At 38.9% G+C, this 25,327-nt stretch overlaps 1 protein-coding gene across 4 annotated transcripts in view; it reads left to right on the plus strand.

Moving 5' to 3' along the window:
• Nucleotides 1-7: 7 nt before the first annotated feature.
• Nucleotides 8-25,327, plus strand: part of CNNM2 (cyclin and CBS domain divalent metal cation transport mediator 2) — a 124,596-nt gene continuing 99,276 nt past the window's right edge. For all 4 annotated transcript variants that reach the window (XR_015794276.1, XM_088131694.1, XM_088131695.1 and 1 more), the window contains exon 1: nucleotides 8-1,679. Coding sequence is in view for 3 of the 4 variants with exons in the window: in XM_088131694.1 (XP_087987820.1) it covers nucleotides 8-1,679 (1,672 nt within the window). In the remaining variant the exon portion in view is untranslated. The remainder of the gene's footprint in view (nucleotides 1,680-25,327) is intronic.

Genomic DNA, 25,327 nt, shown 5'->3' on the forward strand with positions numbered 1-25,327 from the left:
CTGGAATATGGCCGCGCCGCTACCCGCGGTTGCTCCCAGGCTCATGGCGGGGCCGGGGGGAGGCGGCGAAAGGGAGACGCGGATGCTGCCGCGGTCGCCGCTGCTGCTGCCGCTGCTGATAGGAATTCTCCTCAGCCGGTGCCTGGGAGAACAGCCCGCTCGTGCCGCCGCTGCCGCCGCCGCCGCCGCCTCTGCCTCTGCCTCTGCCTCTGCCTCTTCCTCTGCCTCTGCCTCCTTGTTGCCCGGGGCGTCCGATTCTGAGGAAACGGTGATAATAGGGTTACGGCTGGAGGACACGGACGATGTATCTTTTATGGAAAAGGGAGTGCTGCGGGTGAGCGAGAGGACTCATGTCAAACTGCGGGTCTACGGGCAGAATATCAATAACGAGACCTGGTCCCGCATCGCATTCACTGAGCATGAACGGAGGAGGGATGGGGAAGGCAGGCGGCCGCCAGCTGAACAAGAAGATGGTCCGGTGCCCGTTGGTTCTGTGTCATCGGCCCCGCAGCGTTGCGGCATCCGGACATCGGATATCATTATCCTCCCGCATATCACCCTCAACCGCCGTACCTCGGGTATTATCGAGATTGATATCAAGCCATTGCGCAAAACGGAAAAGAGCAAGTCGTACTACCTGTGTACCTCTGTATCTTCTCCAGCTATCCTAGGAGGGGCAGGGAGTGTGGCTGGGGGCCCTGGTGGTGGAGGTAGCATTATTGGTTCTGATGGAGGGCCCTGGACTGAGACAACTTGGATCTATCATGATGGTGAGGACACCAAGATGATTGTAGGTGAGGAGAAGAAATTCTTGTTACCCTTCTGGCTTCAGGTGATCTTCATCTCCCTCCTGTTGTGTCTTTCTGGCATGTTCAGTGGTCTCAACCTGGGACTTATGGCTCTTGATCCTATGGAGTTGCGTATTGTGCAGAATTGTGGGACAGAAAAAGAAAAAAACTACGCTAAGCGCATTGAGCCTGTGCGACGCCAGGGCAACTACTTGCTCTGTTCCTTGCTCTTGGGTAATGTATTGGTCAATACTACCCTTACCATCCTGCTTGATGACATTGCGGGTTCTGGACTGGTGGCGGTGGTAGTATCCACCATTGGTATTGTCATTTTTGGTGAGATTGTGCCACAGGCTATTTGTTCCCGGCACGGTCTGGCTGTTGGTGCCAACACCATCTTCCTCACCAAGTTCTTTATGATGATGACCTTTCCAGCCTCTTATCCAGTCAGCAAGCTGCTGGACTGTGTTTTAGGGCAAGAGATTGGTACTGTCTATAACCGTGAGAAGCTACTTGAAATGTTAAGAGTCACTGATCCCTACAATGATTTGGTCAAAGAAGAATTGAATATAATTCAGGGAGCGCTGGAATTGCGCACCAAAACTGTGGAGGATGTAATGACTCCTCTCCGGGATTGCTTCATGATTACTGCTGAGGCTGTACTTGATTTCAACACTATGTCTGAAATCATGGAGAGTGGTTATACACGTATCCCTGTTTTTGAAGGGGACCGCTCTAATATTGTGGACCTTCTTTTTGTCAAAGACTTAGCTTTTGTGGATCCTGATGATTGTACTCCACTCAAGACCATCACACGTTTCTATAACCATCCACTGCATTTTGTCTTCAATGATACCAAGCTTGATGCCATGCTTGAGGAATTCAAAAAAGGTGGGATGATGGTGGTTGCTGAAGGGAGTGGGGAAGGAAAATCTGAGAAGGAGCTTCAAGAGTATGGAAGGTGCTTAATTATTAAAATGAAAGCTGAAGTTCTGGGGATGCTAAATTCTGTGCTCAACATTTGTTGTTTATATGATATAGTTTAGAATAGTAACTGATTCTCTTGCCTTCACATATTTTCTGTGTATTCATAGGCTTTAATCTACTGCTCCCATAATTTCTGTGTATGTGTATTTTGTTAAATATAGTTTAAGGATCAGTTTAGGTTTTTCAATAGCCAATGGGTTATTCAGATATTACCTTGAATTGTGGCTCATCATTTTTCTTATGTGCTTAATATACATGCACTTATAACTGCTAATGTCTCAAGAAACAAAAGGAATTTATGGGCCCAGATTATGTCCAAATGTATAGGCAAAAGTAATAAATAACAAGCATTCTCTTTCAATAGAAATGTATGCCTGGTGGGTGTATCATGCCATATATGAACTTTTGCTTGTCTGGTGTTTATCTTAGACTGTATTATTATTGGCAACTAGTTTTACATTTCAGGTTACCTTTCCTTGAATAGCAATTTTTGTGTCCTTTAACAACTATTTGTATATTCATTAATAAGCAAAAATACAGCCTCTGTTTTATATAGGAGAACTTTGAGAGATGTGTGTTACAGAGATCTTACATGGTAGATGCTTATACACAGATTAATTTGAAATTTCAGGTAAATAATGTTGGTTAATGTTGGCTTTTCTCTCATTGTACACATACACGTGGTTGGGAACTGTGGTTATATATCCTCAATGTATCTATACTGTCCATGAAAATTAAAACAGTATGAACAGGTCATCCAATGCTATAACCTTTATACTATATTAATTTTTAGGTAGATGTCCTCTACAAATTTTATGAAGTGGCTTTCAATAATTTATGTACACTGTAACATATCATTGGTGTTAAGTTGTCAGTGAGTTTATGTTTTTTAACATCCCAAAAGTTCTGTTTGGAACATTGTTAGTATTTCTCACTGCTAGCACGCCACCACTCTACTGACATGATTGTCTCTATAACTAGCTGTAGAGACATGGTTGCTTGGGTATCTGATTCTGGTTGTCATGAAAACACTGTAAACGATTCTTAATTTATTATTGGAGCCTTTTTACTGCCAGGGATATTTTCTTCCTTAGGTGCCCAAATCATCTGACTTAAAGTTATACACTGCACTTGATTTTTGGGAGAAGAAGCTGGTCTGCTCTGAATCATGAACATTGTTAAACAATGTTTGGTCTGTGTGATTTATTTATATGAATTTTATCACATACTCTCTTCTATCTTGTTATGCTATCTAGAAATCACTGAGGGCATCTTCTTAATGGTACTATCTATTTCTCAAGCTTGGTCAGCAAGAGCACATTTTATTGGGTGTTCTCCTGTTATGAATCTCTTTTCAGCTGCAGACTGCCAGTACTAAGAATCTTTTAGAACCATTTTAAAATCTACTTGTTTGGCTGGACTTTGGGATCAATTAAGTTGGGAAGCCATAGTGAAAAGTATACTGTTGCTTGGTTTCTGGATATGTATGTGTGTCAAGCACTCTGAAAGTTTAGGGCAGAGTAGGCTATCAGTCTAAAGATAATAGTGATCGAATTTTTGCTGAAGAAATGTGTTTGAAGATAGTTTGATTCAGTGTCAATTTGAGAATAGCATTTGTTTAGTACCTGGATAAACAGGTTACTGCTGGAGTTAACCTTTTCTCAAAGTAGTACTTACTCTGTAGCTGAACTTTTGCACTCAGTTGGTGATTTGAAGGCAGTAAACTACTGGTTAGATTTCAAATAGTGCCAAGCTGAAACACCTAGCTCTAGCTTTTTCCATTTTAAAGTTAACCCATCTTTCAGTTTCCTGCAAATTCTGTTTTTGTTTTTCTTTTAATTTCTGCAAACAAATATGTTTTGGTGGATTAAATGTTTTGGTTATCTGTTATGTATCTCCTACAGTCACTTGATATTTTCTAGAAAAAGAATCAGGATTGTTTGCTGGACGTTATAACTTATGAAAAGTGAATTGAGTGAGATAGCATTACAATCTAGTTCTGAAGCTGTAGCAAATAATAATATTTTCCCATTTTGATAATAATTTTCTAGAATGCCACTAAAACAGTGCTCTTGTTGAGTTTACTATTATTACTATATTTACAGTTTAATATATTGCTTTTAATATATATAAACTAAATATGTGCATTTGTGTGTGCGTGTATTCTATAGAAGCTAGAATGGGAGGACAGGGTCGATTTCTTTACAAAGTAACTTTGTAAAAAAGTTTTGTTTTTCAGTCCTTCTACCGATTCCCCTCTGCTGCATTCCTAAACACATTTATTAGAGGTTAAGATTATTATTAAGCATAGGTTGCTCAGTGGCATTAGTAAAATACATTGAGATGAAAATGGAGGTACTCTGCCTACAAGAAGTTTCCTTCTAGGTCAGTTTATCTAAATATTAATTTATACAATTCTGTTTAGATACATCAAGTTCATTATTTGTATTTATAAAAAATTAATATATTGCCCTTTTATATTAAAACTTAATATCTAATATTTATTTTTTCAGAGACTGGTAACATTCTGAAAAGCTGCTGGTAGGGATGTATTTATTTTCAAAATGAAAGATTCCTGAATCTAGTAAGCTATTGAAGTATTGTGTGGGATGGATTAAAATATTATTATTTTGTTGTCATATTGGAAATAGAAAAGTTGTTTTCCTTAAATGGACAAATGGCTTCTGGATTAATATTCAGAATGGTGTTGTGCATTAACACACCTAGTTTTGCTGTCTTTGTTGTTTTATAACAACTTATTGCTCCTTTTATTCTGACAAACGTCTATGTAAAATGCTCTTTGCACATTTCTATTTGTGTGATTGACTCGCAGAGTATTGTAACACTACCCAGTAGCAAAAACAAGTTGACCTCTATACCTTTCCCAACTAGAAATCATCCCTCACTGATAGATAAACAGAACACTGGAGCAGACCTACTAATTAATCTTAATATAATTAATTAAATGCTTTGACACCTCCTTCCCCCAATATCAGTAGGTTTGAAAAAGTGGGCTGAAGTCCCTTTTTGTAAGGAATAGGAAGATGCAAGACATCTGAAGGTAAGACACCAGCAGCTTACAAATTAATGAACAGAGTGCTGCATTGCACATAATGACAGATACTTTCTTGTTATTCCCAATAATAGACTGGATTCACCCATTATGCTGTGTCATTGTTTAAACATGTTTTATTAAATAAATCACAATAGGTGAATTCATATAATATGCTAAGAAGCAAACACATTTTTTTTAAAATCCTGATGTTTGGTCTTAGGAAGAGAATTTGAGTCACTCCTGTTTTAGTTGTCTTCTAATGGTAGAGTGGATGGCTATTGTTGGGAGACTGGTGATGTAGGCTAAAGTTTAAGAAATAACTGAATTAGGATATGAACGTGATACATTCTGATGAAGATTTCAGTAATCAATAGCTATGCTATTAGATTGTTTTGTATGTATTCACCCTGAGTGATTTGATGAATCTTACCAATTCCAATAATTACCTCCTGTTGTTGATAAGGCCTTTCATTCAGTATTGTATACTATGGTGAATATTGTTGTTGTTGTTGTTCAGTCATTAAGTCGTGTCCAACTCTTCATGACCCCATGAACCATATCACGCCAGGCCTTCCTGTCCTTCACTGCCTCCCTGAGTTTGCTCAGTTTCATGCTCATTGCTTCAGTGATGCTATCTAACTATCTCATCCTCTGCCGTCCTCTTCTCCTTTTGCCTTCAAAATATAGACAAATATATATAGTTTCTATTTCTTTCCTCATTCCACATTCTTTGTGAAAAGTGAAATGATGTAAAAGGAATATTAATATGTTTGCTCCAATTTGCATCCAGGGATCTGAAATTTCTGTGCAAAGTTGGGAGTATCAGAAGTTGAAAAGGCTATCAATTTCTATATAGTATTCTAGCAGAGGTGCAAAATAGTTTTTACTCTGATGAAAGTACAGAGTAAGCCAACTTTGATTTCTACTTTATTTTGACTTTTTGCTGAAAGAGCAAAAACTGTTGATATATTATAAAGAAAATTGGCCCCAGATTTTAGACAGCCCTCCCATAAAAGAAAGATGAGACAGAGAAAACTACCCTCATTATCCATATTTTTAATGAAGGTAAGACACCTCTCCCATTTTGAAATTAAATTATTTGTTGGTGGGAAAACAGCCCTTTGAAGTAAATATGGTATTGTTCATTTGTTAACATCTATACAGGTAGTCCTCGATTTACAACCATTTGTTTAACAACCATTCAAAGTGATGATGGCACTGAAAAAAATGACTTAACGACTGATCCTCGCACTTGCGATCACCATTTGTGACCTTCCCAGGGGACTTCCAGCAAGCAAAATCAATGGAGGAAGCCAGATTCATTTAACAACTGTGGCACAAAGGTCATAAAATTGGGCATAACTAACTTAACAAACGTGTTGCTTAGGAACGGAAGTTCCTGTCCCAATTGTGGTCGTAAGTTGAGGACTACCTGTATCAGGGGTAGTCTTTCACAGAACCCCATCAAGTCCTGCAACCATAGGGTTCTGTGGACCATAGATTGGAAAACCTTGATCTGTACCATACAAGATGCTTCCATAGGATAGCTCCACTCCAACTGTAGTGTAAAAATGTATTCGTGCCCCCCAAAAGTGTGTGATTTGTCTTGAAGTCAGTGGCAAGGTGTGATTAAAAGTCTGATTTGGAAATAAACTTGTGGGCAGTTTTTCACTTGTCTTTCTTCCAGTGGACAAGTGAGTTTAATGATCCTGTTTTTGCTTGAGCTTTGGCTAAAACCATTGGCATTTTTCTTGTCTTTTTTTTTTTTTTTACTGGCTGTTCTCAGCATGTATGATTCTAAATCCCAAGCCTTCTATTTCTTAGCTTACTGCAAAAATTCTGCTTGAAGTGCCTCGTATTTAATACTGTAAAGCTAGTACACATAGTGCAGACCACTCTGTATAGAAACTTTCCCAGAGCCTTTTACAACACTGTGAGTTCCTTCTTATCTGCTGTAATTGTAGACCTAGAGACTTTGAGATTTGCTTCTTGTTCTTGTTTTATCTTTTTGTTTGCTACTATATTACACTACAAGATTGCTGAGTTTGGATTAATAACTTGTTTTGCAAAAGAACACCTGCATTATGCTGCTTCAGTGTTCAGTGTACATGGATACTTTGCAGTTTCCTTTGAATTTTGTTCAGGGTAAACAATTAGTAGTTCTAGAAGACAACATACTTTAAAACCTTAAATTTTAAAAATTGTATGATGAAACGTTATAGCTTATATCTGATATTCCTCCATCTAAATATTGTACATTGTGTCAATCATTTAGAGAACTATGAGTTGCTCAGAAAAATAAATGTCTTATTACTGAATATATCTTCTTCCATGCTAGCATAATTCCCACATTTTAGAAATATTGCTTTACTTGATCCTGTTGTACCCTAGTTCATCTTGGACCTAGCTTGGAAATCAAATATACCTCCTCCCCATTTATCTTAGTTATTTTAAATTGTATTCCCATTACCACATTTCACTGCTACTCTTCAAATCATTGAAGTATAGAATATAAGGGTTGAAAAGGATCTTAGCGATCATCTAGTTCAGCCACCTGCCTCATGCAGGAATCCACTACTACAACATCCCTGACAGATAGCCATTCAGCTTCTATTTAAATACCTCCAGCTAGGGAGAGTCTACTGTCTTCTGAGGAAGTTTCTTCCACAGTTAAACAGTGATTATCATTCAGAATTTTTCCCTGATGTCCAACAAAATTTACTTCCTTGTAATTTAAACAGTGTTTCTCATCCTGTCTTCTGGAATAACTCTGAACACCACCACCTTAGCTTCAACATGACAGCTCTTCTGATATTTTAAGACAGCTGTAATTTCTCCACTTAGTCTTCTTGAGGCTAAACATAACCTAATGGCTCCAACCATTCCTCCTAACTTTTTCCTTCCAGGCCCCTTATCATCTTGATTACTTTATTCTAGATTGCTCCAGTTTGTCCATGACCTTCCTGCCCAGAACTGGAGGTAGTTCTCTTCTCTTGACTTCTCTTGATCTTGACATATACTGTACTTCTGTAGATACAGCCTAGAATTACATTTCAGTTTTTTGCTGCTGCATCATGCTGTTGGCTCATGTTCAGTTTGTAATCCACCAAGTCATCCACATCCTTTTCATGTTTACAGGTAGTTCTCAAGTTACGATGGTAATTGGGAGTAGAATTTCTGTCACTAAGTGATGTCATAAAGCATGATGTCATGTGACCGCATTGTTTAGTGACAGCAATCCCGGCAGTCCCTGTTACCATCCTTAACCAAATCCTACCAGTCGTTAGGCAAGGACCCACCCCGATCCAAGCCATTCTTGGCTTGTTCCCTCCCAGCCCTGAGCCTCAATAAAGTAAGGGACTGCCTCCTTTGCCTCTTTTTCAACTCCCCCCACCCACCTATCTCCCCCATCTCTGCTCTTTTGGCTGCCTTGCATTCCACCGCCTCGGTTGGCTCTGTGCTCTGCTCACCCTGCCACCCTGCGCTCTGCTTGTGCTGCCAGTCCTGATTGCGCCTTGTCCAAATTGTGTGTGGCTTTCTCATGAGGCTTTGGAAGGGTTCAAAGTCTTGCAAGAAGGTTGCATGCGTTTGCATGTTGCTGAAATCGCATGCGGCCTTCTCGCAAGACTTTGAAGCCTTCCAAAGCCTCGCAAGAAAGCTGCATGTGATTTGGACAAGGCCGCAGGTGGCCTTGGGAAGAAGGCCTGGTGCACCCAGCAGCTGCCTCATGAAGGGCCAGACATCCTTTGTCAGCAGTGGGAAGAAGACTGCAAAGGTCAGCTGGGGGTGGCAGGCCCCAGGGCCTGCAGAGCCCAGGACAACAGGCCTGGCAGAGGCAGCAGAGATCAGGGGGAGATAAGAAGGTAGAGGGAGTTGAAGTGGCCCTATGTTTGTAAGTGCAGGTGGCTGCCAAGCATCTAAATTGTGAACATGTGACTGTGGGGGTGCTGCAATGACTGTAACTTCAGGGACCAGCTATCATTTGTTCAGCGCCGCCATAACTTCAAATAATCACTGAACGAATGGTCCTTAAGTGAGGACTGCCTGTACTGCTTCCTAGTATGTTGTGATTTTTGCATAGCAAGATACATTAATTTTTATAATCTTCCTGAAATAAAATTTCCCATCTCATAACCTGTTTCATGAACAAGAATATATGTTAACTAGTTCTTGAAACTGTATACCTTCTAAGCATAAGCTATTTGCCCATGCTGCCCAAATGTCCTTTAATACTACAAATAAAGACAATTAAGATACATTTTTTCTATGGACATGTAAAGACATTAGACAAAATCAGTTCTTTGACAATGAGAAATCTGGTCTGGTTCATAGCTAACACTAAGCCATAATATGGTTTGTTTATGTTTAAGTTAGGATGATTTATCAACACACCTATTATTGCTTAATAATAGCCACGCTGTTTCATTTGGTAATGAATGCTGAACATTTACAGTAATAAAATATAATGCATGGTGGTTGGGGAAATTGAGTTGAAAGGCAGAATTTCTCAGGGCAGAGATATCACTTATGTCAAAAACTAACAGCCACCCAGCTTTAAGGCTGAGAAGTATAGGGCACAAACATTGTAAGTGCGTGTGGCTGCCAAGCATCTGAATTGTGTTCATGACTGTGGGGTGCTGCAACGACTGTAACTTCAGGGACCAGGGGAGGGATGGGAAAAGGAAACACTGGAATTAAATTAGTGGGTATAAAAAATGAATTATGTTGACAGAGAGCAATTAACTGTTTTAGTGGCTTCTTCCTAGTATGCAAGTATGCTTATCTAACTAGGGCAAATTCTGTATATGAGAGCTTTCAACTGAGAAATGAGCCTAGTCAAACCATGCTTGAACTGAATATCTGAGAAATGCTGCAGTGGGCTTGCTGGTAAAGTATGACATACCAGATGTCAGAACCTAAGCTGACTTTGACTGATCTCAGAAAAATTAAACAGAGTTAGATCTAGTTAATAGTTGGATGAGAGATCATACCGAAATCCTAGAAATGTAGGCTAAACTGGGAAGTAAAAGGAAAAAAAATCAGAAGACAGCAGTAGCAAACCACTTCGGTATCTTTGTTAAGAAAATAACATGGATAAATCCATTCAGTCACCAGAAGTTGAGCTTGATTCAAGGGAGTCTTTATTGTTATATTATTATTATTGTTATAGTTACTATTATTATTATTAGTCTGACACTGGATCTTAGAAATCAGATTTCCCCACCTTTTTTTAAATTGAGAAAATGGTCTTTAATTAATGGATTGATGGTCAGGGATGCAGTTTTAAATAATTAGCATAGACAGCAGCATAACATTTTGAACACTATTTGAAGTTTAATATTATATAGAGAACATTTTTAAAGACAAGTCAATTGCACATTTTTAAAAAATGTCAGCACTTCTCCTTCCTATTGAATCTGTCTGTATAAGTGGAGTCGGATGGTGGGGAGAGATATTTGTGATTTTCTAGATTTGGCTGAACTAATATTCCAGCCAGTGTATGTAATCATGAATGATACAGGAAATTACAGTTCAGCAACATTTTGAAGTTTATAGATACACAAGCTCAGTACAGCTTCTTTTTCCTATTGGCTGATTTTGATTAAATTACTACTTTTCAGTCTAAGTTATTTCTGGTCTATTATGAGGATAATAGGAAATAAGAATTTGGCTAACTATATCTGCTGAGTATAATGGTGAGTTCTGAATTTAAGTTTTTTTTAATATCCAAACACTTGACCATTGATTTCTCTTCTAATACAAACATATACACACACAATCCTACACAGTCACGGAGTGACTAAGAATAGGAATGTAGAATGGCTTGCATTGTCAGATCAAAAGTTTAAATATAAATCTGAATATGTACACAAGATTGCAGGCTAAATATTTCATAAAGAATATTAGCATCATGGTGAAGTCAAAATGGTATTTAAATACAATTTATTATATGGAATGAGATCCTTCTATTAGAATAGAATTGTTGAGGGCATTGTGTAATGTAAACTTAAACTGAGATTCTGAAATGTTTGTTTCATTAATATATAAGCTAACAACAACAACAATACTGCAACGGGTATTTCCAAGCTAGTGTTTCGATTCCCGGCCTACATCTTGCTGATTAAATTTTTTATTTTTAGTCTTCCCTAGTTCCAATAATTGAGCTCATAAAACTAGCCATTGACACTGGAGAATGCAGTGCTATGAACCATGCCATGTCTGGTGTGCGTGACCTGGCACTCACACAATGATTTGACAAGGTCCTAATTTGCAGCCTGCCAGCTACAAACAGTAGCGTAAATACGAAACTCTAATGAACTGCAACTACCAGCACATGGCTAATGACCCCAGATCAGCTGGCTACTGCAGCCTGTCTGTTGCCAAGGTCATCCAGTTTAGGTGTTTTTGGTGGGAGTTTTTACCTTCTGAAGAGATGTAGAGTGATATGAATAGGTTTTACTAATTTAACCTAGAGAAAAAGCTTCAGCCTTAGAATAAAAAAGGGAGATAAATGCATTGCAATCAGTTCAAGAATAATTTGTCTTTTACAACGAAGAAACAGGAAACCTAATCAAAGAAAGAAATACTGTATACTGTTTGAACTATTTGTGTAAGTGATGATTTTAACCACCTTGAAATAATTCAAAAGAAAAAGCAATAAAAGAGCATGAAATTTGTTCTGAGGAAGGGCATAGAGATAGTGATGATCTTATGCATGTTGATTTGGAAATAAATGCCACCAAGCTTAATTATGCTTTTGTTTAACTAATTCTGTGGTATAAATGACATGCCTATTAGGATTTTGTACAATTAATTGTCTAATTAATTTGAATTTTGTTTAATTTATTTAAAGACAATATTGCAAATTCAGTGTATGGTAAAATGCTCCTCACTTCCAGGACATAAGCTTGAACAACAGTATAATTCAGAACATTAAATTCACAAACAATAGCATACCAAGGCTATTTCACTAAGTACAGTATGTACGTACATATATGTGAAAACCAGCCCCTTCTCCCTTGCTTTTCACCCATGACCACAAGGGTAGATAGGTTCATGCTGATTCATCTGCCACTCAACCTGGAGAAAAATTGATATTTTTTTAAAAAAATGGAAAACATTTAAAATTGTTTTAAAACAATTTTAATCAAGCAGTTGTTTTATATGGGACTTTTTAAAAAAATGTAGTCAGTTCTTGTATCTGCGGAAAAAGCACCAAAGTCCACAATGTCTATTATCTATTCCTAACAAATTATTCCTTTGTAAGAGGTCATCCAGTCTAAGCCAATAGAAGCTGAGACATGACTGTTCCCTGCTGCTGTACCAGAAAAAAAAAATCCGTTCACTGTTCCTTAAAAACCATGAATGCTCAAAATAACACCAAAATGGAAAAATAGTGTTTTAAATAAAACACAGTGTTTTATTCTGAGGTTAAAATGAAGCTTTGAGAATATTCTTTTTTTGTTGAACCCTGGAGCGTTCTGAATTTTAATAAGATGCAAGAGATACTTTTAGTGTCAAAGTATGACAGATAAACCTGACAAAAGTCTGGAATGAAATGATAAGCTATATATTATATATTGTCTCCTAGAGTATGAACACATTAAATTGAATAATGAATAACATTAAGTACTTTTATTATACACATTTACACATCAGTTTACTCTAATACAGTGTTTCTCAATCTCAGCAACTTTAAGATGTGTGGACTTCAACTCCCCAAATTCCTCAGCCAGTGTGGGAGTAACTCTCTAATGTAATTCTGATTCACCTAGGATATTTCAGGAGTTTGTGTGAGGTCTTCACTCATTTTGCCATTGTTAGACATTAATTGATTTGCATAAAAATATATACCTCTGATATATTTAATTAAGGCAGTAATTGATTTACCTGAATCTTGCTTCTGTCAGTCAGCAGAAGACAGGTTGTTGTTTCACACTGAGTACTAAATGTTTTAGTTCTACATTTTATTGGCTTGCTGTTGTGATGAGGTATGCTTGGATGTTCTTAATTGTTAGAAACACCCGCCACCCATTCAAATAGGAATATGATCTCTCTTATATGCATCCCTCTCATGTTTCTGTTCTTAATGGTGTTGCACAAGTTTAGCAACCAAGAAACTTCACATAATATCATTTTTGTATAAAATACCACGCTGTTAGGCATTTTTACTATTGAAGACAAACTATGAAAGTTTAAGTATCAATAAAAATATCCAAGTTTTGGATCCCACAAGAAATATCTGCCTGCAAATCAAAGCTGTATTCAGAATCTTTATGACAATTAAGACTGATAATGTCAGGCATTTGTGTGGTCTGTTTTGCACACAGATGCAAAATGCATGAAGAGATATGATTATCTTAGGCTTTTCTGAGAAAGATCAGGTGATCGTTCTGAGATGGGCAACAAAGATAACTTTAAATGCATAGTTAAACAGAATAAAATTGGAGGAGGGAGTAGAATAGCCTTGTCGCAGAAACAAGAATATCAAAATAGAAGTTATTTCTTAAGAATTAAAAGATAAAAAAATTAGTAATGGTAAAATGAATGTTAAGAATCTAGGATAGGAATATATACTACTCAAATACATGGTGGAATTATGTGTGCCCTAAAAATTAAAGGATAACTTCAGATGGTATTGCTGAATATTCAGCTGGATTTAAATTCAGATGGATATTATATAGCCTATGTTGATTAATGCCATTACTTATTTACAGGCTATCGTTCTAGCTTCAATAGCTTTGCTTTCCCTCCTGAGTGAATTGCTGTGTGAACAGTTTTGCTGTTAGGCCAATGCCATTCGCAGAGTTTCAGGGTCTTGCAACCTAGAAGGCTCCAAGTTCATTGCCAGATGTGCATATATTTTTCCTGTCCCTCCATGAACTCTCTCCCCTCCCCCATTCTTCTGAGCAGTTCCTCAGGATTATTATCTTTAGGGATTTTAGACTAACAGAACCACCTGAGATGTCTGTAAAGGCAACCCCACGCAGAACCTATTTCAGTAGTCTTAACTGCAAGGTGATGAGGGTATGAGTCATTGTTGCCAAGGCACCCCAGTCCCAAAAGGCCCACAATGTGCACACTAACCAGAGCTGGGTAAAAGCCCCCATGGCCACAATTTTCACCTGTCACTCCACCAGGAATCATGAACCCAGGAGGATACCTAAATTGCAAACCTGCTCCTTAAGGGGAAATGTGACACATTCCCGAGCCAAGATTGGAGCTGGAATCAAGCAATTATCAGCAGACTGTAGCTCCATGTTGCAGGGATTTAATCTGAGTTTTGATCTGTTGAAGCCCTTACTGCATCAAGGCACTAGGCCAGAACTTCAAGGGCATCACCAGTATATATAATATCACCAGTGATATATAATATACCATGGATACCGCATCCCATACTGATGGATAAGCTCCTCCAGTAGCTATATATAGAAGTTAAACCACATGGATGACAGGAACAAGTCCCGTGGAACCTCACTTTGGATCACCCACAAGTGCAATCTCTGTTCCCTCATACATACTAGCTGGAACTGCCTACTTAGGAAAGAGCAGAAGTAAGTAAGCAGATAAGATCTGAGGATTTTCCATCTCTGACCTTGGATACACTTCCCCATTCAAGGGTGGTGCAGAATACTGGGCTTCTCCTGGACTCACAGCTCCTGCTCGATGAACAGTTGACAGTTGTGCTCAGGAAGGTCTTTGCACAGCTTCATCTGGTGTACCAGTTGCACCCTTTCTGAGATTGGGGAGGGCCTTGAGACAGTCATTCATGCCCTGGTCACCTCATGACTTGATTAGTGTGATGTGCTTTACATGGGGCTGCCCTTGAAGACCACTTGGAGGCTTCAGCTGGTCCAGAATGCAGCAGCATGGGCAATGATGGGCATGTCTTGGTATGCCCATGTAATACCTCGGTTTTGTGAGCTGCACTGGTCAATTTGCTTCTGGGTGCAATTGTAGGTGCTGGTTATTACCTATAAAGCCCTACATGGCATAGTGCCTGGCTACTTGAGGGAATGCCTGTCTTCCATAGTATCTGCCTGGCCAGTTTGATCTGGCAGGGTTTGTGTGCTCCAGGTTCCTTCAATTAAATAATACCATCTATCAAAACTCCAGAAGTGTCCCTTCTCTGTAAATGTGCCTGTCCTCTGGAATGAGGTTCCCCCTGTGATCCAGATGGCCCCCATCCTGCTGATGTTTCAGAGGTCCTTGAAGACCTGGTTCTTCACTCAGACCTTTGGTGAGGGTGCATGAAGCTCCCTTTTTGACTATGTAAGGTTTATTTCTTTTGTTCCTGTCTGGTTTTTTGTTACCCTTCCCATCTTCACTCTTCATTTTTGTCTATTGTTGTTGTTGTTGTTTTTCTCATTTTTAACATTTTTCATCTGTAAAGACCTGGAGTTGTTGGGAGTTGGGTGGCACATAAATTCAATAAATAATAATGATAGCATAGTCTATGGTACTGAAGACTCCAAGAGGTATTAAAGGACCAGGAGAGGTGCACTCCCTTCATCCAGGTCCCAATAAAAGTCATGTACCAAGGCAAACAGTGCTGTTTCTGTCTTATGCTCAGGCCTGAATCCTGACTATGAAGGGTCCAGAAAATCTATTAAATTTAAAAAGCTCTGTAGCTGGATCACCACTACCATAAGAATCTTCCCTAAGAAGAAAAGGTTGAAGATTGGTTGATAATTGTCCAAAGTGGCTGGGTCAAGAGATGGCTTTTAAATCACCATCTCCTTCAAGATGTTTGGCACTACTGGTTTCCTCAATGAAGGATTAATACCCCCCCCCCAGCCTGCACAGATGAGCTAGATGGGGTGTAGATTGAGCTAATAGGTGACGGATCTCATATCACAGTAGCCTTCCGCATAACTTTGTTCTAAACAAGTTCAAACTGATGCCAGATAATTCCACAAGATATTGCTCTGGTCATCTTGCCAGACCCTATCCAAGTGCAGTCAGACCTGGAGGGAATGTAAATGGGAAACCCACAGGCATGTCATAGTGGCCTGCTGGTTTATCTTCTCTCTCATCTTTCCCTGAAAGGAATGGGTAACCTTGAATAGCTCTGTCAAAATTCTTGCAGCTCCTCAGCAAGCCAGGGAGCTTGCTGGGATACTGTATGTGGGGGAAGAAAGGCTGTTCTGTGGTAGCTGCCTACAGGATTGCTCGGAAAATCCCCCAGTGCCCTCTGAAAACCAGAAAGATCAATTTGGTGCATGGAGTATATCTTCTTAGCTGATTCAGCGCCCTTGCAGAGGTTTTGGTGTTGCAATGAAGAACATATGAACCACTGTAGCAAAAGACTGTAGCAAAAGACTGACAGTAATATCCTCCATATTCAAAACGTGTTGAAGCTGCTTTGAGGAAAAGCCCAGATCTAGCATGTGGCCACCTGTGTGCATCAGGCCCAAGATCTCCTGGGGCAAACCCATGATTGCTATAGAGGCCGTGAACTCTTGAGCCCATCTAGAATCTGCCCCAGGGAATGGAGGTTGAAATCTTGGTAACAAGATCCAGGAGTTCAAGGAGGGGCGCTGGTGGGCAGCTAGGGTGATTGCTATACCAGCAGCAGTCCTAATGTGTCCCTAAGGTCTAATGTAACACACAGACACTCATACCTAACCTCTACCAGGCAGTGCTTCTGATCCCTTATGGTGATATGGGCTATCATTGCTACACCCTTTCTCTAATCAAGACATCAAGGATGGAAACCTGATGGGGAAAACCTAGTCAGGGCTACACCCCTGTGCTTGCCCAGCCAGGTCTCCATAATGCAACCATACATTCATCAATTCCATGTTGTGGATGAATTAAATCTTATTACAGTCAGATACCACAGTTGCTAACAGATTATGGCTGTGACCTAAGCAGCATCTCTTCGCCCTGTCTCTCAAGGTCTTTCTCACATACCATTACATTTCCATAGTCTCTTCTCCTTCCCTTACAGGATTCAGTTTAAGGACTTCTGGATCAAGTTTGTAAGGCACATTCCAAACATATTTTTCCCAGTTCTTGTGAGGTTCAACCTATCCTGGCTTGTTCAAGAAGCAGGTAGAGTGGTGTCCACTTGGATCTAGGAAATTGTCAATGCCTCGTTATGAGAGGGGGGGTTTCAGGTGGCCTTGAAAGAAGCTGTGGTGTGCCCCCTCCTGAAAAGGCCACCCCTAGATTCAGTGGTGGTGGGGAACAATCAGCTGGTCTCCATCCTCCCCTTTGTTGGCAAGTTACTGGGTGGGTGATGGTGGAACAACTTCACAGCACCTAGAAGAAACAAATTATTTGGACTCTTTTCAGTCAGAATTCAGGCCTGGGTTTGGAATAGAGATACTGTTGGTCACCCCTTAGATAACTTTCAAGACCTGGATGGGCTAGTGTACCCCTTCTGATCTTGTTGGACCTCTCAGTAGCCTTTGATAGCGTTGACCATGGTATCTTATTGGACAGTCTGTAGAGATTGGACATTGGAAGAGTTGTTTTACAGTGGTTCCACTCCCTCCTCAGAGGATGGTTCCATTTTGTAATGGTTGGGGAAGAGAGATTGATGACTCCTGATGAGTGGGGTACTGTAGGGACTGTTCTTCTCTCCCCTACTCTTTTCCCTAAGCTGTGAGGGAGATGCTGTCAATGTCCTTTCCTCATGCCCGGAGGTTGTCAGGGTTGGGATGGGAGAGAACAGAATGAAACTGAACCCTGGTAATTTGGAGTTGCTGTTGATATATAAAGTTCTTTGTTGCCAGAGGTGTTCTTTGATAGGAAGCATTACCCATCAGGGAGCAGGTTTGTGATTTCAGCTTCTGCTGGAACAGCAGGTAGAAGCTGTGAGCAGAGGGGCCAAGCTCTGCCTGATGTACCAGTTGTGTCCCGTAGTCTCATGCCCTTATCAACATCTAGTTGGATTACTGTAATACATTCTACTTGGGGCTGCCCTTAAAGATTACTTGGAAACTACAGTTGGTCCAAAATGCAGCAGCCCACATACTTTCTGGCTCCCATTGTTGGCAGCATATTGATCCCACATTTTCAGAAGGTTTGGGGAGGTACTGCTTTTCAGAGGCAATGCCAATGCTGTTCAACAGCCTCCTGGTAGAGAACAGGCTAGCACCTTCCTCGTTGATGTTTGGGGAGTTACTAAAGAAGGAGTTGTTTTGAAGAACCTTCCCCTGATTTTATCATACCATATTTCACTTTTATTTTTATTGCTTGCATTCTTATGTTTGGTTGGTGTTGTTCTTATTGAAATTTGTGCTGTGGATGTTTTAATTCTCTCTCTCTCTCTCTCTCTCTCTCTCTCTCTCTCTCTCTCTCTCTCTCTCTCACACACACACACACACACACACACACACACAATATGTATATAGAATGAATATATATATTCATATTCTATATAAACCACCAAAAGTCATTTTGATTGTGGGGACAGAATTGTGTAAAATCGATCAATCAGTCAAAAGAATTGAGCCTGGTCTTATTGACACCATTGTTATAGCCAGTAATTCACTGCCAGGATTTTTTTCTTTTCTTCCTAGGTCTCTCCTTCAATGCCACTTGTGCTCCTACCTCCTTCACCTTCTTGTCCTGCGCTTTGTAATTCCTTGCAGTGTCTTCAAGGTTGTGCCTGACTGTATTGTTTGTTTCTCTATGGATCAGTGAAAAGGGATATTTGTATTATTTACTAGATGTGAAAAAACAGGTTGAAACCTGCAATCATAAGCCAACACAACATTTACACAATACTATTGTCAATTTGTCAGTACAGTATCAGCCAGTATTCTGAACTGTCTGCTGGCAGTGAAAAAATTGAGAAAGCCAAAACAGTTTTTCTGGGTTTTTTCCCCTACTCTGCCCCTCCTTCTGTACTTTAAATTGTTGGAGATAATGCACTTGGTTTAAACTTTGCACCCATAGAATCAGTGTTAGTCTTGAAATATTGCATGTTGCTCTGATGTTCCTTTGACAGACATATAAGAACAAATTTGATAAACTGGTGGCTTGCAATTTAAATTTTGAAAAATATATTAGATTTTCTGTGAATCTGTTTCTAACATTTAGAGATGTTTTATTAATTCCAGTGTGTTTCTGTTGCTATTTTTAATCCCCCTTTTGAACTTTTAATCCCCTTTTTGAATTGTTCCACATAGGCAAGAGTTTTTCTGTAGTGGACAGTAATTTGGATTTTTTTTGGTAGCCTTGAATTTTTAAAACATTCTACGAATGTTACTTGCATTGTAGGTATAATTGAAAAGTTAGATATCTTTATGAGACAGTTATGTTGCTTGAATTGTACACGATTTGAATGGGGATTGAACATGTCCGCCTCTTAAAGAATTGGATATGAAATGAGAAAAATATACTAGAAATGATGAAAAAGGAATACTGAGATGAAAGACACTGGAAGTATTTGTTCAAAGATCATACCTAATAACTTGCATAATAACTTTTTTGAAAGATAAAAACCCTCAAGCTGGGTTTGACTTGTGGTCTTGGCAACTACATTGAGTTTCCAGCATCTCAGCAGACATCGTTGGGATAGTGTGCAAATGTGTGAATAGTGCTTTTTCTTACAAATACAAATATAAATGAAAACAACAGATATAACGGAATATAGCCACTTTGGCAGCAGGCTAGAAATCAGGAGACCTTAAGTTCTAGTCCCACAAAGCCAGCTGGGTGACCCTGGGCCAGTCACTTTCTCTCTGCCCTAGGAAGAAGGCAGTGGCAAGCCACTTCTGAAATCTTGCCAAGAAAACTGCAGGAACTTGTCCATGCAGTCACCTGGAGACAACACTGACTCAAAGGCACAAAACAAGCAAATAAACAAAAACGGAATACAACGTAATCAAGACAATAAAGTAGGTTACAGCCATAGAAATAGGATCAAATCTAAAATGTTTGAGATTTTAAACTGTTACCAAAAAAACAGTAATGTTGGGACAAGTTGAGTCTCATTGTGGATGGCATTTCAGTATAAAGTTGCTATTGTGCTCTTTAGTAAATTATAAATTTCTCTAAATAAAATAGTCAAAGAAGGATCAGTATAGAACATTTTAAGATACAAGTGGGCTGGTATGAGAAGATGCTGTCCTTCAGGCATGGATCCTAAACCACTAGGGCTTTAAGGATAAGCTCTAGCATACTATATTGGGCTTGGAAGCAAATAGGTAAAGTACAGTTCTTTCAAAAGAATTTTAGCTTAACAAGTTAGAGTTCTGGCAGTTGAGTGCTTTAGTGTGATTTCTGTACATCATGTTTGAGTTTGCAGCATCTGAGCAGGCATCATTGGGACATTTTAGAAATTGAAACAAGCTGCAGTTTCATGGGCTCTTAGATTATCTCCCACCACATGTGTCTGAAGGAGTACTGGTATTTTCCTCAATTCCTTTTGACTGTCCTTTATTTAGCATTTAGAAATGTTTGACCTTTTCCATGATGTTTTCTTGTCAAGTTGAACATCAACTAGATCTTCACCACTTCATCTTGCATGAACCCTTTTGAGGTGGGCTGTGGCTATATCAGCTCCAGTGTTACAAGGCATTTTCACTTTTTGACATATTTTGGGAAGCCACCAAGTTGCAGCCATTGACTTTTATTTGTCATTACTATCTTGATGCCAGGACTAAATCATGTGCGGTGTTGGATGGGCTGTTCTTTCTTCAATAGTGCATTGACTGGTAAATGTTGCTTGCTAATCACACATACATGTGTGATGCAGAAAGATCTTGATTAAGATAACAAATTGCTCAGCTGTAACTGTGGTTCTTTAAGTATTCATCCATGCATTTACATGGCTCTACCTCCAAACTCATGCGGGCTTGGGATTTTATAATCCCAAGGAATTGGGCTTCAAGGAACTTAGGTAAATAATAAGTTATTTAGACACATGTACCCCATGAGCTTGCCAAAATGCAACACAGATGACCACTTCAGGAATCACAGTAAGCAGCCTATTATTCCATATAAAACCTAGATAGAATAACTGGTCACTAAATGAGCAAGTTATTAAATATGAGGAAATGATCAAAATCATGTTTATTTATTTGTTGAGTCTTTTTATCAACTCTTATCTCCTGAGGTGGTTGGCAAACAAAATCCAAGAGCAATAAACTGTTTTTTAAAAAATTGAAATAATTAAAATATCTGAAACAGATTAAAACAATTTGTTTTAAACAGATTAGTTTAAAGAGAACATTTGCTAAATACCTAGGGATAGAAATGCATGTTAGCAATTTCTTAAAGACCACCACAATTATTAGTTCTTGTATTTCAATTAGAACTACATTATGCTAGATCTGATTTATAGATTCTTGCTTGTTTCTGTCTCATTCCAATGGAATATTTCTTCCTGTCCTCTAGGGATAGCAAATTTTGGGGCCATGAAGTCTGCCATGTGCTGCTGGATTATGGAACAGTGGCTGCATGCATGTGTATATGCACACACATTCAACCAGCATTTGTGGCTATATGTGTGTGTATATATGCATATGCACACACATGCAGCCACCGTTCCATAAGATATATAATATTATATCTGTGTGTGTGTGTGTGTGTGTGCGCGCGGGCGTGTGCTGAAATTCATTCTTCTCCACACTGTTTTGGGGAAGAGGGCAATAGCTGAAATATTGTCATACTGTGGAAAAGAGATGATAGGAGAGGTCTTCTTGTGCTCTATTTCCATTTGATATATTCCTATGTGTTTTGTTTCTGGAGGAAGGGCAGGATGTATATTTTAAAAACAAACAATATATTTCTAGCATGTTGCCCAACATAGTTGTTCTGAATGTAGAAGTTTTCACATAATGCTCGCCCACATAACTTGCGTTTCTTCATAAATGGACTATAATATATTGACCACATAAGGAGAACTGCTTATCAATGCTTATCTCTCAAATACTCTATACACAGCTCTACCTGACTAGGGAACAGCAATATAGTGTTAATATAATTCCTATTGAACTGAGTAATTAGGATGAGGCATTTGACACTTTCCACAGCATATGTGAATTTATAAAATATGCTCAGTATGTTATCCTAAAACCAAGAATATTTATGAATCAGAATTGGAAATTAAAACCCTCCCATCCCCCAGAGACAATATATTTTGTTAGCTCTAGGAAGAAGTAGTGTCTGTGTAACCTAAGCTACTGCTGTGTAAGGGGTCTATTTTATTGTTTGATCTACTAAATACATATTTAAATATTATATAATTTTACCAATATTTCACTCATGAATTAATGTAGGATTTTAATTTTATTTTTATTTGAACAGATGACATGCTAAACCAAGATTTACTGTTTGAATATATTGTTAAACTAAGGTAACTTTGCTAGGGTGTTGAAAACAGACAGGAAGTTATCAGCCAAAAATGGACCAAATTGGAAGTGTGTAGCGTTAATTGTATATATCTCCATCTCTTTTCAGCATTTGCAGAATATACTGAGTCAAACTCTGGACACATGTGGAATGCTTAGATGATCTCCATTATTTCCTTATTCATTTTCTTACAGATAAGACAAGACACCATCTCCAGATTTCCAGAAACAGAGAATAAGATGCCAAAAATAATTATATAAATTGACCATTGCTTAAGTAATATACACTGAACCATATCTTATGGTGTGCTGAAATAGATCTATTTTTACTGGACTTTAAAATGGTATTAACTGTTTTATGAAATAATTTGCAAAATTTTAATTTTAAGTAATAGAACTGTATTTTCTCTAGATCAGTGGTTCTTAAACTATTTGATCCAATTACTCCTTTTCCTGGTCTCAAATAATGTCATTATCCCCTCTCCCTTGAAGGCCCTTCCCCTGACTCTGTTGTTTTGCAGAAGTGTCTCAGCAACAGCAGTCCCAAACTGGAGGTAATATGCCCAAATTCCCCCTTGGGGTTAATAACCCCAGTTTAAGAATCACTGCTCTAGATGGAGTCTCTTTGTACAGATGATGAGGTTTTTAAGTACCATGGAAAGTAGTTTGGCAACAGCATTTGGAAGTGTCCCTTGCCTAAGAGGAAAACGTATAATGCTGTACATACTTACCTGGACAAAAATCTACCTGAATGAAGTGGACTTTATTCTTAGCTGAAATATATAGGATTGTATTATAGAAATAGTCTAATGGCTATCACATCTTAAACTTATATCTTTTATCATTGTATACGGAGCTTTATTTCTTTTTCTTTTACATTCATGTTCAGAGAATAGGCTGATTTGCTTTGCTAGAAAAATTTTTTTCTTAGTATGATATGCCCTTTAAATTATTTGTTTGTGCATGTGTGCTTGTGTAATATAAAATGAAAGTGTTTTCAAGGAAAATGGTGCATACTATATAACTTTTAGAAATGGTTTTCTTTACTTTCTGAAACTTTTTTAAAATAAGCAGTTTTGTTCTCCTTTGAAAAAAACATATTGTACAGGTAGAAGGAAAGGTACCAGAGCTTGAATAGTTAATATTTTCATTATTGACAATAGCCTGAAGTGTTAGGTTTTAACTTGTTGCTAAGCTGATATTTTGAACAAGGTCCAGTTGCAAAAGGCTTTGCAACATTTCTCCCTTCTAAATCATCATGCTTTTTTATTAGGGGAAAGAATCTGTAAGTGAAGCTTCCAGGAATTAACAGTTCATCCAGCTCCTGAATCTAGATGATTTTGAGCTCAAATATTACCTAAGGAACTGGTTAGAGAGAGAACAAGTGTGATGTATTCCAGATTATAATTAGATACACAAGTTCTACAATGGTTTCAGAGGTATCCAGTGTTTTGTTTAGAGTTCATTTTATGCTGACCACACTGTTTTAGAAGAAAATCAAGGAATAAAAAGATGATAGTATGGAAAGGTTTCTATATGTCTTTAAGGTGTTCAAGATCACATATTTATGCTTTTCCTATAAGACTCAGCTGTATTATTTTTCACTGACAGATACTACAATTTGAAAAAAAATATGAATTCTATTTTGGGAAAGACCAGGAAATTACAGTATTCAAAAAATCTGATTGATAATACAATCCTATACATAAGTACTTTGAAGTACACCCCATTGCATTCAATGTGTGTTACTGTCAATGTGTCTTATTTCTATATCCAATTGTGGATATAGAATTGTGTTATTAGTCCAAATTGCAGATTATATTATAGATCAGGCCTAAAATCACACTTAGATTGACTGCTTTGGAGGCTAGATAAAGACTTTTTCCCAATAAATAAGCTGATCTTTTGACCTGATTGTGTATTGGATAAATGGAGTGGTTTTCTATAAAACAGGTCTGTATTTTAAAGATTCCGTTTGGATATGAATAGAAACTATATTCCAAGTAAATGATATTCATCAAAACTAAGTATAACACAGGAATGTGGCTGTAGATATTACTGAATTCTATTTTCCAGTATTTTTCCCCCACTGGTCATGCTAGCTGAGGCTACTGGGATTTGTTAGTGCTGCAATACGTGGAAGGATACAGGCTTCAGTTCTTGTGTTAAGTCAGAAGTGGGTAATCTTTGAGTAGTCAGGGGTCACAGTTCAGCCTCCAGATCTTCTGGAGCACTGCTGGTCATCTGCTGTTGTTGAAAAGGATGTGGTTACATTTCTGTCTTATTTTGGGAGGTTTAAGGAGGGAGTGGAGCAAGAGGGTGCAGTGTGACAAGTTATTCCCAAATATCACAAAAATGGCCTGAATGTTAGCAACAAATGGTCTGAATACAGCCACTCCTCATTTAGCGACTACCTCATTAGCGACCATTTGCAAATATAACAGTAATAAACAGAAATAAAAAAATCATTTTCCAACCAATGCACTCACGACCAAATTTTGTACACCTGACAACAAAAGCCTTCCGTGTGAAACTGATTACAGATAGTTCTCGATTTATGGCCATTTATTCAGTGACTGTTCAAAGTTACGGCTGAACGAAGGGACTTATGACCGGTCACTGAAGTTAAGATTGTTGCAGTGCCTCTGCGGTCACATAATCAAAATTCAGGCACTTGGCAGCCCACCCGCACTTATGACTGCAGGGGCACTTCAGCTCCCCTCACCTGCCTATCTCCCCCCCATCTATGCCCTTTTGGCTGCCCTGTGCTCACCTTGCTGCCTCCAGCTGATCTTCCCCATGTTCTTCCTGCCACTGCTGTTGAGGGATGCCTAGCTTGTCTCTTCACGAAGCAGCTGCTGGCTGTGCCAGGACTTCCTTGTCCAAATCATGCATGGCCTTGTCTAAATTGTGTGGAGCTTTCTTGCGAAGTTTTGGAAGGCAGGTGCATGAAAAAAGGCCCCAGCTGCACTGGTGTGAAAGAAGGAACTGGCTAGAAGGGTCCTTCTCTTGCACTGGCGCAGCTAGGGCCTTCCTTCATGCACCTGCCTTGAAAAAGGCAGGTGCATGAAAGGCCCCAGCTATGCCAGCGTGAAAGAAGGACCCAGCTAGAAGGGGTCCTTTTCAAGGCAGGTGTGTGAAAGAAGGTCCCAGTTGTGCTGGCATGAAAGAAGGACCCGGCTAGA

This window comes from Python bivittatus, unplaced genomic scaffold, assembly GCF_059951505.1.
Source record: "Python bivittatus isolate LINGU-HERP-01145 unplaced genomic scaffold, Pbiv_v1 ctg000980_np1212, whole genome shotgun sequence".
Classification (NCBI taxonomy): domain Eukaryota; kingdom Metazoa; phylum Chordata; class Lepidosauria; order Squamata; family Pythonidae; genus Python; species Python bivittatus.